The sequence below is a fragment of the Protobothrops mucrosquamatus genome, unplaced genomic scaffold (genome assembly GCF_001527695.2).
Source record: "Protobothrops mucrosquamatus isolate PMUCROS unplaced genomic scaffold, P.Mucros_1.0 scaffold813, whole genome shotgun sequence".
NCBI lineage: Eukaryota > Metazoa > Chordata > Lepidosauria > Squamata > Viperidae > Protobothrops > Protobothrops mucrosquamatus.
In genome coordinates, this window is record NW_015387076.1 from 216,347 (window position 1) to 230,202 (window position 13,856).

At 33.6% G+C, this 13,856-nt stretch overlaps 1 protein-coding gene across 1 annotated transcript in view; it reads left to right on the forward strand.

Moving 5' to 3' along the window:
• The window catches only part of CADM2 (cell adhesion molecule 2), a 159,905-nt gene that overhangs the window by 126,297 nt on the left and 19,752 nt on the right, over nucleotides 1-13,856 (forward strand). Inside the window, exon 9 of the mRNA XM_015818887.1 lies at nucleotides 4,680-4,802. Coding sequence (XP_015674373.1) covers nucleotides 4,680-4,802 — 123 coding nt within the window. The remainder of the gene's footprint in view (nucleotides 1-4,679; nucleotides 4,803-13,856) is intronic.

Genomic DNA, 13,856 nt, shown 5'->3' on the forward strand with positions numbered 1-13,856 from the left:
AGTCAAATGTTTAATAATTTAATTGACAATAACTTGTTTGTTACTTTCAAAAAGCCAAAAATGTTTTACCTGAAATGTTCAATTGGGATTATCCCAGAGAGTAAGTTTATCATGTGAATAAATTTCAAAACGTAGTTCACAACATCATCCAAATGTGCTTCGCAGTTTTTAATGCAGGAAGTGCAATAGAAATGTATTTAAGCTTAAACCAAATCCTTGCCATGATAGCATTTTTATTACAAAAGCCCTTTTAAATCAGTTATAAATTCTTCCTTATATTTATTTGTATACTGTCATCAGATTCTGGGATTCATATGTTTATTTTCCTTTCCTATCGCCAGTTGTTTAATAAGAGGAAAAATAATGTCCTGAGGCTAAACTATATAATTTATTAGTCATTATTTCTCTAGCATTTAATCTATTTTGTTTTAATTATTTATACCACTATCTATGGATACTGTGCAGCCATCTGAATAACTAGATAACCTATTGCTTCATTTCATCAAAGGATATTTGAGAAGCACGGTCAATAACTTATATAATATAGAAAATGTGTGGTAGAACACATGAAAATTGTTCCATTTCAGTTCATTGTGAAATCAAACTCTCATTGCTTAGAGATACTAATTCTAATTCTTATGTTCCTATTCTGTAGAGTTTTGTGGATTTCCTTTCCTTTCCTATTTTGTTTTTTATGAACACAAGTGCAGAATTTTTATCTGGTGTGTCCAACATGGTAACATGTTTAAATGTGGTAATGAGAAATGAATGCATAATGTATGAGTAACTAGACATAACTCTGAATTGTTTGTTTTTGGTCTTTATTATTGTGATCAATTTATATAGCCACGAAAATAAATGTGCAACTCAAGGTGGCAATCAAAGAAAAAATATAGTAATAGCAACATTAATTATAATGAAACATATTGAGTGCCAGAGGCAATATCAAGCAACCAAAAACAACCAGAAACAAATTCTACCATTAGAAAAACATATGCAGAAATTAAATTGCTCTAACTGAGAGAGGCAAAATGAGGTCTCCAAGACCACCAGCTTCTGGAAAAGAATCTGCAAGCTTCAAGAATACCTAAATATATATCTGATTCCAGTGAGAAGGTAGAAATAGTTAGGATTATTCTATGAGCTAAACTCAGTTTCAGTTTTAAGGATTCAAGCTATAATCATTTCTGCTGAATTTAAATTACACCATATCAAAACATATGTATGTTTAAAATATTTTTAAAATAATCCTGGCTTAATAACAATAACAATAATAATAGAGTTCGAAGGGACCTTTGAGGTCTTCTAGTCCAAGCCCCTGCTCAGGCAGGAAACCCTATAACATTTCAGACAAGTGGTTGTCAAATCTCTTCTTAAAAACTTCCAGTATTGGAGCATTCACAACTTCTGGTGGCAGGTTGTTCCACTGATCTAACTGTCAGGAAATTTCTCCTTAGTTCTAGGTTGCTTCTTTGATTAGTTTCCATCCATTGCTTCTTGTTCTGGCTTCAGTGTGCTTTGGAGAATAGCTTGACTCCCTCTTCTTTGTGGCACCCCCAGAGATATTGGAAAACTGCTATCATGTCACCCCTAGTCCTTCTCTTCATTAAACTTAGCTGGAGCTATATAATAATTTAATAGTTTATTACATTATTTACAAAATAACAAACATAAGTATATTCAACCAGCTAATAAAAAAAGAAATCAGTTACAAATAGAATAAAAATGTTGAATGTGTGGACAAATGAGAACTCTTTAATTTGGTGCTGAAATGAAAACAATATTGGCACAATAGGTCAAGATACTTCCTAATTTTTTCTTAAGTTATTGAAGATATTAATGCAAAGGAGTATGATATGAGAGAATGACATCTTATAAGTAGTTGGTGTGAACTGCTGAACCTTTCCCAGATTGGAATCTGCAAGCATCTTTTTCAACTGCATCCCTAAATGTAATGCATTAATCCAATTTATAGATTAACTTGCTCCAACCTAGCAAGGCTATTCTTTTCCAAGGAAGACTGCAGTTCATGATGTTGAAGATATTAAAGAGCATGAAGGAGGGGTAAAAAAAAGAAACTTGTCAATTAAATCACATATCAAGGGGGAAAAAAACAAACTACAGTGGAGTCAAAGCACTTTTACTCCACCAATTGGAATTTGCTTGAGTAGATTTCATGGCCAAGAGTTTAAAGAGAATTAATAATATTATAGCTTTCCTATATCTCTCTTGACAGAATTCATTTATTAGGACATCCAAGTGAATTTCAATGCCAAATCTTGTGTTAGACTTGATCCTCCCCCCCAAAAAAAAGTTATTGTAATTTTCTGCAGATTGTCTTCCCATTCAGATGTGAAACAATAGCATTTCCAAGTTTTAATTTTCTATGACATAAGGTTAAGTTACAGGGTGTAGGCACTATAACAGGGGTGTCAAATTGCCGGCCCATGGGCTGGATGCATCATAGCAAAACCGCTTTTTTGCTGGCAATGGCAAAAAAGTCAGGACATGTTGTGTGACATTGCGAGTTTTAGTTCATGTTCAGTTCCCAAAGCCAGAGCTCATGGTACGAGGTTTGTTTTTGTTAGTCTTGTCATATATTATTAAAGACAGGGAACCTTCACTTGGTCTTCAGTGATTGCTCTTCTTCTCTACATTACTTTGAAATCACCATAAAACTGGATTTTGGCATAGCATTGTGCTGTAGTTCACATACATTTATGAAGCACCTATTCAGTTATGTAAACACTTTCTCAGCCAGTTTTTGGAGCAGTTGTAAAATATTTATTATATGGCAAAATACTTTGAAATTCTAGTCTTTCTTCTTGCATGATTGCTAACCTATCCATTTTTAAATGAATTTTGCTGTTTGCATAATAATGCAAAGGAATGCGCAACTTGTTTCTTTTTTAAAAAAGAGCATTCATGATTAATGTTGACTAATGTCAGTTCTGTTTAATAATCATGGCAGTTGCTTTCCAGGCAATGTTGTAGTTTGTCCTTCTGATTAATGTGGCAACATTAAATTTTGAAAAGTCTGCCTTAGTTTTGATAGCCAGGGTTATCTCTTATTGAGGAACTGCTTTAAATGTTAATATGTTAAGGATGTAAGCATAGAGTTATATAGATCCCTATGTGAAAATTTTGCAAAAGTAAATGTGAACAAATAATAATATTTGCTCTAATTAACTGGGAATAGGAATGTGGCATTTTAGGATATCTCAAATGTATTAACTAAGAAAAAGACAGGCAGTCTTTTGAAATGGCAATATAATTTGTAATGCATGAAAATTAGGAATAGGTCTAAAATCAAAAAGTCTAATGGAATAATTAGCTGTAAATGGAGGCTGCTAGTACACATAAAATATTCTAAACCTCAGGATTCTGTGCTTTGAATAATCCTCCTATATGATGCTACCTGATTTTATTTACCATGTATCCACAGAAGTAATGCTCTGATATTGGTTTTCCAGGAACATGAAAGCTGTATTTCTGATTTGTATTATCCTCCACAGATATCATTAGCTATTCCTGAACTAATGGTGTTTTTAACTGTGTCTATGTGGCTAGTTTTCTAGATACACAATGCTTAAAGCCAAGTTTCTGAACATTTTCAATGGTTTTCTTCCATGTTTTCTTTTTCTTCTGTGTGTTTTTAACAAAAAAAGAACTTTGCTTCAGGCAGCAAAGATTTTAGAGAGGTTTTTTTTTTCCCTATCCTGTTTTTTTGCACTTTCAGTATTAAAATGTCGATCTCATATACACTTTCCATACATATATATGCACATCTAGAATTGGAATAGGAAATTTATGACGTTATTATCAGTAATACATTTAGACTGACATGCAGAAGCACTTAGTTTAGAATATGATCTGAATGCTGATAATGCTTGTTTCTTTCTCTTTTGATAAGTGTCCTCTATGGATCACTCATTTGATTAGCACATTGATATAAATAGCTCCCCAAACCGCCCCCCACTAAATATTAAGGTTACTAAACTATTTCTTTATATTATACAAATAATATTCACCAATGCTGTTGAATGATAGTGAACCCTGTAAAAGTTAAGGGTTTTTTTATGTGTTTTCTGCTCTGGGTCTTAGCAGATGACTGTGTCTCTAACAAAATGTGGAAGAAGACAAGCAAACCAAAACCAGCAGCTTTTAGAGTTAGTAGTCATTTGCTCACATTTTTTTTCATTGAGTCTGTCTGAAAAGTAGGTTTCTTTAACATACAATCATCACTTAACATGTGTATTTATTTTAGCATGATGATGTTGTGTTATCATCTCCCACGCTGACAAGCATGTTATTTCATCCATATTTGCTTTCTTACCGTACAAGGCATTTAAAATGGCTTAGCAACGAAATGAATTCTTGTCATAAAGATTTACTCTCTGACTTTAAAACTTTTTTTTTGAACAAATTCTCTTTGTTGGTTGGTCCAAAATTTAGTCTGTTACTATTTGAGCATTCAAAAAAGAAAAAGAGAGAGAGAAAGAGAGAGATCTGATGTCAAGAATTTCAAAGTATGTTACCTTACCTTTGTTGATCTGTGCTAAGCATGTTTTAATTGATACATTTTCTACATATGTGTATTGACAAGCTGAATCATTGTTATGCTGCTTCTCTCTGTTTGCATGATATGATTTTATGTTATATTTTTTTCCACTCACCAGATGTTTCCAACATTTTGCTTCCCACCACTGTCATCCCCTCCCTTACCACTGCAACAGTCACAGCCACTGTAGCCTTAACAAGCATAGGCACAGTCACATCGGCAACAGCCATCAACACCCGAGGTACAGTATACTTCTTTGTTATAGCCAGAAAACCACAGTATAACTAGGCTCTCACAGGGCTAGAAGCCTTAAAGGAATGATCAAAATGCTAAAGGGAGAATGACATTTCTGTGCACATTTTAGTTTTGATAAGTAAAAAGTCCAGTTTGGTTGTCTGCAATTAACATAGCTGTGAATGATTCAACAGCATTTTCTCTAATGACATTTATGAATGTGGGTGGGTGTTTTAACTGCTTTCCTAAGTAATTGCTTCCTTGAGGATTATCATATTAAACTTGTGTTAGAAGCAAACCTACTTAATTTTAAATTAACATTATCTCTTAAGAGGATACGTGTTCTGTTGTTAATGTATTTTCTTTGTGCAAAATATTTGTATTTAACCATATATTTATTTAGAACTGTTTGATTAATGATTTTAGTATAATTTCTTAATAATTATGTTTAGTGAACTAAACGATAGAGCTTTCTAATTTCTTATATTGACAATGTTCAATAGTTTCTCACCTTCAGTGGAAGTCTAATGCATCTTATATTAGAAAATTATTATTAGTAAATTAGTAAAGGTACTGTATAAAAGCAGTCTGCCACCTTCCCACTTTTCCCCACTTACTGTACCTCCAACCTATGTTGTTATATACATTTAAGTTCTAAATACATTTTGCAATCTTATGGCTGAATTCATGATTTCAGCTAAGTTGAACAAAAACAAAAAAATCCATTACAAGTCCTTGATTTATAACAGCTCATTTAGTGACCGTTTGAAGTTATAATGGTACTGAAAAAGTGACTTATGACTATTTTTCACACTTATGACCATTGCAGCATCCCCATGGTAATATGATCAATATTCAGATGTTCGGCAATTGATTTGTATTTATGATGGTTGCTGCATCGCCTTCTGACAAGCAAAGTCAATGGGGAAGCCAGATTCACTTAACAACTGTGTTATAAACTTAGCAACTGCAGTGATTCGATTGACAACTGTGCACAAGAAAGGTCGTAAAATGGGGCAAAATTAATTTATTAACTATCTCGCTTAGCCATAGAAATTTTGGACTCAGTTGTGGTTGTAAGTTAAGGACTATCTGTATTTATTGCATCAGAACACTTGAACGACACTGAAATGGACTTTGGTCCCAGGGATTGAGGTAGAAAGGGCAAAATAGAAAATTTGGTGGAGGTATCTGTGATAGAGGAGCATAGCACTATATGCCATAGTGTAATCTAATCTGCTCAGGAGGTTCCCCGAGAAATCATTTTCAAGGGGCTTTGTGCTCTTTCAGTAAGGCACAGAACAGCATGTTTGGGGCAGCAATCTTCCCTGGGCAGGCCTCGGAATGTCTGACTGAGAACTACCAACTGAGTTTAAGAGATTATAGGTGTAGTTTCAACAGTGTGCTTTTCAGATTGAACTGTGCTACTTTTTTGAAAAAGAGAATCTTGACCTTTTTGGAATGTCTTCAAAAGATATTTAGAATGCCTTTATATGGTCGCATTCAATTCAATCAGTTTAAATTTAAATGTCTATCTTTTAAAAATATCATTTAACGGTTGTAATTTATCATTTGGAACACTTGTGATAGAAGCACTATATTGTAGCTCTGCTTTTCAGTTCCCTCTTCTGTTTCTGTCTCAAGAGCTCTGAAATTCTTTTCTCTAAATATACTTAAAACAGTAGATGGGAATGGAGAAAATGCAACCAAAGAATGTACCATTTCATAGAATATCTAATGAGAGCTCCCATATTAACTATTAGGTTATTACATACTAAGCTGATTTCTTATGACCCTGGAGCCTACACTATTGGTTATATTCCATGAGAAGTAACATTTATAATTGATTGTAAATATCTCTATTCCAAACTTATTTTTATCTGCATAGAGTTCAGGAAATAACTTTGAAAATTTTAGAATGTATTTTGATCAATAGCGTGCTATTTCACAGAAAGTATTGTTTTACTTTTTAGTCAGAGATATATTTACATTTTGTTTCATCTATGTATTAAGTGAACCACCATTGTGATGATGTTACCTAGCTGGGTAATGAAATATCTGCAAGCAATCAAGCCAACTTCAGAGAGCTCCAAGGACTCCGCAGTGTAATCCTAACCTAAATATATTCTTTTCTATTTGAATCACCAACTGAATCCAGAAGTCTAAATATAGTTCTGTATAGGAAAAAATTGTTTTACTTTGTGTGTTTGAAAATTAACCATATAAACAAAAGCATTAGAACCAAGATGGATGGATGCATGGATGGGGAGGAGGGAAAGATTTAAAGAAAAAAAAAATACAAGAAGATGGTGTCTGGCAGCAACACTAAGCACATCCCATAAGGAATCTATCCACTGAAGCCAAGGCTTCGAAACACAAACTAGCTGGGATTCTGATTCAGGATGATGCTGAGCTAGCCCACTGTGACCAAGCAATTTTATTTCTCTGGCTCACTCACATAATACTGATGGTTATGGAGACTTGAAAATTTACTTATTGCCATCCCTTTTTTGGGAAAGCTATTTTTTAATTTTATTTATTTGTATTCCATCAACAATCCTGCATTGTTTTAATGATAGAGACTACATATTTAAAACTAATATTTGATCTAGATACTATAATTTTGAAACATAGGAATCCCACAAACTGTATAGGGGTCCCACAGACTCATCAATAAATACATTTACTCCAATCTTGGGAATAGAGCCAGATTTTAAGGACTAAGGACATTCATATTTCTGGTGAAATACACACTTCTTTGGTCCTGCAAGATGATGGTCTTTAATAGAGTGAGCCTACTCTGCAAACATATTGGAGAGGCAGAGCCATGTAGATTACATTATAATAGTCTAGTTGTGAGGTAACTGGGGTGTGAATGTGCCACAAAAGGGTGCAACTGGCACAGAGGCCTATCCATCTATTTTTTGAGACTGCAAGTCCAGAAGGAGACTCAAGTTGTGTACCACTCTTCATTAAGGAATAAGGGAGTCCATCCAAGATCAATGATGAAAACAGTTATAACCCAAACAGCCATTTCCATAAAGTCTTGTGATGATTGAGCCAAAATCTATTCTTCTCCATTCAGAGTCATACATCAATACTGCATCAATACATTGACAACTTCATCAGCACAGCTCAGGTAACTAGCAAAATTTCCTCCCTGAACAAACGAATAGGCAGCTAGCAATTTGGTGCAACTCTCCCTGCATTTTCCCACACACACACACAAAAGGAAGAGAATATTCATTTATTCTATCCATGCAAATGGACCTTGCTCTTGTTAAGTGCAGATTCAATCAATTATAAAAAGATTCTCATTGTTCGTATTACAATCCTACATTTCTTTGCTTTTTTCCAACTCATATTACAGCATTCCTCTGTATAAGCCACCAGATGTAAGAATGACATCTCAGAATATTTGAACACATAATTGGCTTTTAAGATTATAGTAGCATTTTATTTACTGCTGAACCTGTATTTCCAATGAATAAATATTTGAAATCTCTTGTTCTTGGTTTTATTTTAAAACATCTGATTACAATATTTTGGGTGTCTTGCATACTAAAAATAAAAATAAGTGAATCGTGTGTTGTCATCAGTGCTGTGTCTGCCACAATACTAGTTATTCTGCCAAATATTTTATGGGAGCATTTAAAGACTTTAAGAGCTTTGGCTACATAACAAATCACTTGTAGCCAATGTGATCGTTGAGTTTCTGGCAAGAACATCTTAGGAAACAAATTTTCTAATTGTTAATTGTAACTAAGGGCTCAGCCTCATTTCCTGTTTTTCCCAGAGCAAAGATGCCCCAATAACCTTTTATTGAAGACATAAATAGACAATATCCTCCACACATCTTTTCTTGTTCCAGTTCAGTAATGGTATTTTCTGAGTTCTGGAAGCACAAGCTATTTGTTATGCTATCTATAAGCAGTGCTTCATTTAATTATAAGCAGTCCATCTACTATTAGTAATTATAGGCCAGACATATCAAACTCGTGATGTCGCTCAATGTATTGGGACAGTTTTGCCATTGCCGGCAATGGGGTGGGTGCGGTTTCTGCGTGACACGTCCGGCCCATGGGCCAGCAGTTTGACACCCCTGCTGTAGGCTATTGTGAGCATTTTCCATTCTTCAGGTCACTTATGACTGCGCTTCACAGTAATTTTGTCTTGAGTGGTTGGTTTTCCTTCTGTGGAGGAATTCCTACATAAAGGCAATGACTTTTTTTCTAATCAAATGCTATTTTGAGTATTTTGTGGTTTAGTGTTACGGTTGGTACTATGTCTACTTCCTGCCAGTCTTCCTTTCCATATTTAATTGAATTGAGATATTGGGGTGAAATTGATAAAGAGTTGTGCTGGTTATCCATTTTAACCCATTGGAATATGACCCTGAAAATCACTCCGTGCCATTCTTTTGTCCTACTGACCTATCAGTGGATTTAATTTGCAAAATTTTAATAATGTATTTGAACTATTGCTAAGTATATTAAAATATTTTATTACTTAGAATGATGACTAGAACTGCTCACTTTTGCAAGACTATCAGGCAATTTGGATACTATCTTGTTTTCCTAATGCAGTTACACTTGCAAATTAGTGAACAATATTGTTTCAGGGACGTTTGTTTGTTTGGTGTCTTGGTGTCATTGTTGACTCCTGGCAACTGCCTAGATAAGTCCCTGCAGTTTTCTTGGTAACATTTCAGAAGTAGTTTGCCTTCCAAGAGCTGAAAGGGAGAGAATGGTTCAAGGTCACCCAGCTGGCTTTAGGTATTTAAGGCAGGATTAGAACTTGTGGTCTCTTAGTTTCTAGCCTGGTGTCTTAATCACCAACACCAGTTTGTTTATATGCTTAAATATATTCAATCCCAAAAAGCCAGATTTATTATATTAAAAAATAACATGAACAGAAGTCAAAACCAACAACTCTGTAAAACAGTCATTGATGCAGGCCATTTCTTATATGTATTCTCGCCTTTTTTGAACTGTCAAAAATCAAAAGAATGCATCAGTAGCATAAAAACCAGAACTAGAAACTTATCCTGTATACCCAAAGTATGAAAAGCTTGCATTTTTTTAAGGGAAAAAACCTATCATGTTACCTAAATGTTTGTGATGACTTTCAATGTTATTTCTTTCAAGAAAGGAAATTATTTTCTTCAAGTAAAGTATAATTAAATGGACACCAATCATTATAATGGCTTACTAGTAACTTTTATTATATTTATTATATTCCCACTTAACAACAGTAAATGTATATTATTGCAGCTTGTGACTATGAATGTTGCAGCCAAAGAAATGAAAATTACCTATGTTATAAATTATTTCATGTTGAGGCTAGGTAGAGTAATGACTCATATAAGTCCTTTTTCGTTGAAAGTCCTTTTTTTTTTGCTTCCCTAAAATAATAATCTGACTCTGTTATTTGTAGAATGTTTAAAAGTTCTCAAAGAGTGCATCTCAAAATATTGTGGGGTATGCTAGTAGTCAACTACACAAATAAGTGATACATCTAAAATACTTTGAGGCTAGGTTGGAAATTAAAAAAAAGTTTCTCAACTTACTTTTTTGTTCTTGGAAACTGATATAGTACTCCTGGTTGCCTTCTGAAAAACAGACTGTGGTGATTAGTTATTAAATGTCATTATTATTTTTTATTTAAAAAGATACTGATTTGTCCAAATATTTTGGTGAATAGTGAACAGGGAGAGGCAAGAAACAGGAAGGGAGAATGACAGAGATAAAGAGATTGAGATTTTTTTTTTCTTAATATGCACTGTGAAACCTTGCATATCCTTTTTCTACAGAAGAACAGCATATATTATAGCTTTCCAATACCTTCAGTCGAAATAAATAGTTTATAAGAATTATATCTATTTTCATCTCTCAAGTTTTCATAGTATTGCAGATTCTGTTTATGAAAGGAGCTGCCTGAATTACAAACTGGACAAAGCAGGCCTCATACCTTTATAATAAATCTTTACACAAAAATTATGTCTGAAAGAAAAGGAAAATTTCAGATTTTTGTCAGCGAGTAAATTCCTGAGATATTTGTCAAGATTTGCACATGCTTAAATCGGTGCAACTAAGCTTTGCAGTTTCTATACACTGACCTCTGCTTGTCATAAAAACTCCAGTAAAGAGCTTGGCAATAACATAAGTGAAATACTCAAGGAATTGCCAAGCGTTGACTTTTCTCTAGCCACTTTAATGGGCCCCAAAGGCCACAGACAGTTTAAAGCTCTTAAGACTCTTGTAAATTGCAGGTGGGTTTTATGTCAGAACAGTTGGGAATTCAAGAACTATAAAGTTTCCTTGAAGCTATCTAAACTGAGTATTCGTCTAAGCTGTTTTACTATGTTAGAAAGAAAGAAATCATAAAGTATCCCTATTTCAATGTTCATTATGTGTATCGCTGTTAGTATGATAATGTCATTTATTATTTTTTGAATTAGTTCCACATTTTTGGAATATAAAAGGTATCTCTGAAAGTTACTTTTAATTGCCCAATTTTATTTTTTTTTCCTACTGGGCACAGGGTGGATTTTTTTAACGATAATGGGAAGTGGAGCGAAATCAGGCTGATGAAATCCCCATGTTATTCAATTTTACAGAGAAAAACACATAGACCTACATTATAAGGCTTTTAGAAATGGAATTAATTTATTTCATCACTTAGCAAAGTTCTCATCCTATATAAAGAAAACTAATTATTTAGCCATAATCACATTTTCACTTTTAAATGTATTTCAAAAACTTTTATAAAGAATAGTCATTATGGCTAGATCCTCCCTTATAGAAACAATAAGGCCAATTGGGGCAGTCAGACCGGTAACTCGCTTCATGAGCAGAGCCCAAAAACGGCCGGCTTTATAAGCAAGCTCCCAAAACACCGGCTGTATACATACATACAAATTTTCTACCTAATACAATTTTTATGTCCTTTTGGCATAGAAGAAAAGAACTCATAGATATTTAGTCCAAAATGAACTATTTGAATAGTTTATAAAGGAAACCTTAGATTTTCTTAATCTACCTTATTTTTTCTCTTAATTTTCCAAGAACTAATGAATAATTGTTATTTAATTTAAAATACTGTTTTTATATTATAAAAGCTTTACATTTCTGCTGCTGACTTGGTTACAGAAAATTTGTATTTGATTTTGAATTATTTTCAATACAGTGTCTACAGCTCTATCTTCTCTGATCTACCATATCTTGGCAGCATATTTTTAGTTTTATAACAGTTTTGAAATTTTTATTTTTTCTCAGCTCTACCTAATCCTTGTTAGATGTGCATGTTCATTTCAATTCATTCTGCCTTATTCTGCATAACCCATAGATTTGCCTTTATCGTACCTGGCCAATTGTGTAGAAGCCGTCCAACAGAACAAATTTCTTTAAGTAAAACACATCTCTGTTTTATAGTTTGAACTCAGGTAGCCTAACTGAAGTCCCATTCCACACAAAGGTATTGTGAACATTATATTAGATAATAAAGGAAATAGTATGAACATTTTTAGACAATTGAATGGAAATAGTAGCACAAGGTGCATTTTCATGTTATATTTCAAGAGCATGTACTGCTTGCTTCAGGGAAAAACTGACTGGATTGATTCCAGTAACAAGAAAAGAAGATGTTGCCTACACAAATAAGCATATTGCTTTCCTATTTTAGTAATTTTAAATTTTCCCCATTACTTCCCAAATAATGATTCATAGTGAGGAGAAATTAGCTAGTGGTTCACGTGTAAGTTTGAATGCTAGTTAACTAGGGATTTAAAACATCTGTTTATGACTACATTCAAGTAATGTATTATTCATTTGTTTGTGATTTTGTTAAACTGTCATGCTTTTAACATGCCTATAAATTTTACAAATAATTTGGAGTAGGAGGAAGAAAGGGAGGGAGGGAGGGAAAGGAAGGAAGGAAGGAATTTGATTTTAATTTAAGGTAGTTTAGTATGCTTGTTTCTATCACTCAAATATGCATTTTTCACTTCTTTACATTAAAGACTCATACATTAGACAGTACTACATGCCAACTGAACATCAATGTTTACAATAGAAAATCAATTATCTGAAAGAAAATTATGAAAACTGCTAAATGCTAGTTTCATTTTACTTTATTTTTTAATATATGACCATATGTCTTCAAGAAAGCACAAGACCATGGATTATACACTGAAGTTCCACCTATCTTTCTCACTATCATGTTTTGATGTTAAAACTCCTTAAACTCTTTAAAACATGATATTCATAGGAAGGACATGTTTTTATAAATGACATAAAACTGAATAAGATTATATGGAATCTCCCCAATATGATTATACCATTCCTATAAACATTTTCCATCAACATTGTAAAGTCAAAAGGGAAAGAACAGGGTTGTAGTGGTCATACACATTCTTCAACTAAAATAAAAACAAATCAGCCAACTAAGTTCAGTTCTACAGTCATCTATATTTAATAGAAATAAAATGTATGTTCTAACACAATAATTAGAAACGTATATTCAAATATAATTATTGAAAATCTGATTTTCTGATCATCTTGCCTGAAAAATTCTAAATATTATAGACTGCCCAAAAATTCAAATAGTGCATGATGGTAGTGGATCTTTCAGTTTGGATATTCTAATCTGATCATTTGAATGTTGAAGAGAATTCATTTTGAGGAAAAGACCATCAGGAGAATTATTACATTTCACTTCATGCAGTGGAACTCTTGATTAACATTCTATTGCATTTTTTAAAGCAATTAATAAAGAAAAAGGTGATTTTCAGTATTGCTGAACATGTTCATGAAAAGCCATAACTTTCAGATTCACTGTATTGAATATATATATATATATATATATACAGGGCTTTTTTTCTCGGAGAAAAGGTGGCGGAACTCAAACCTGGCCACGCCCTCATCAAACCCTAGGACCGCCCCTTTAGAGAACAGGAATGCAAGTAAAATTTGGGAGGGGCTATTTCCGGTGTGGGAGGGGCTATTTCCGGTGCGGTCGGCCCGGAAAAAGGTGCCGGAACGCGGTTCCGCCGCGTTCCGGC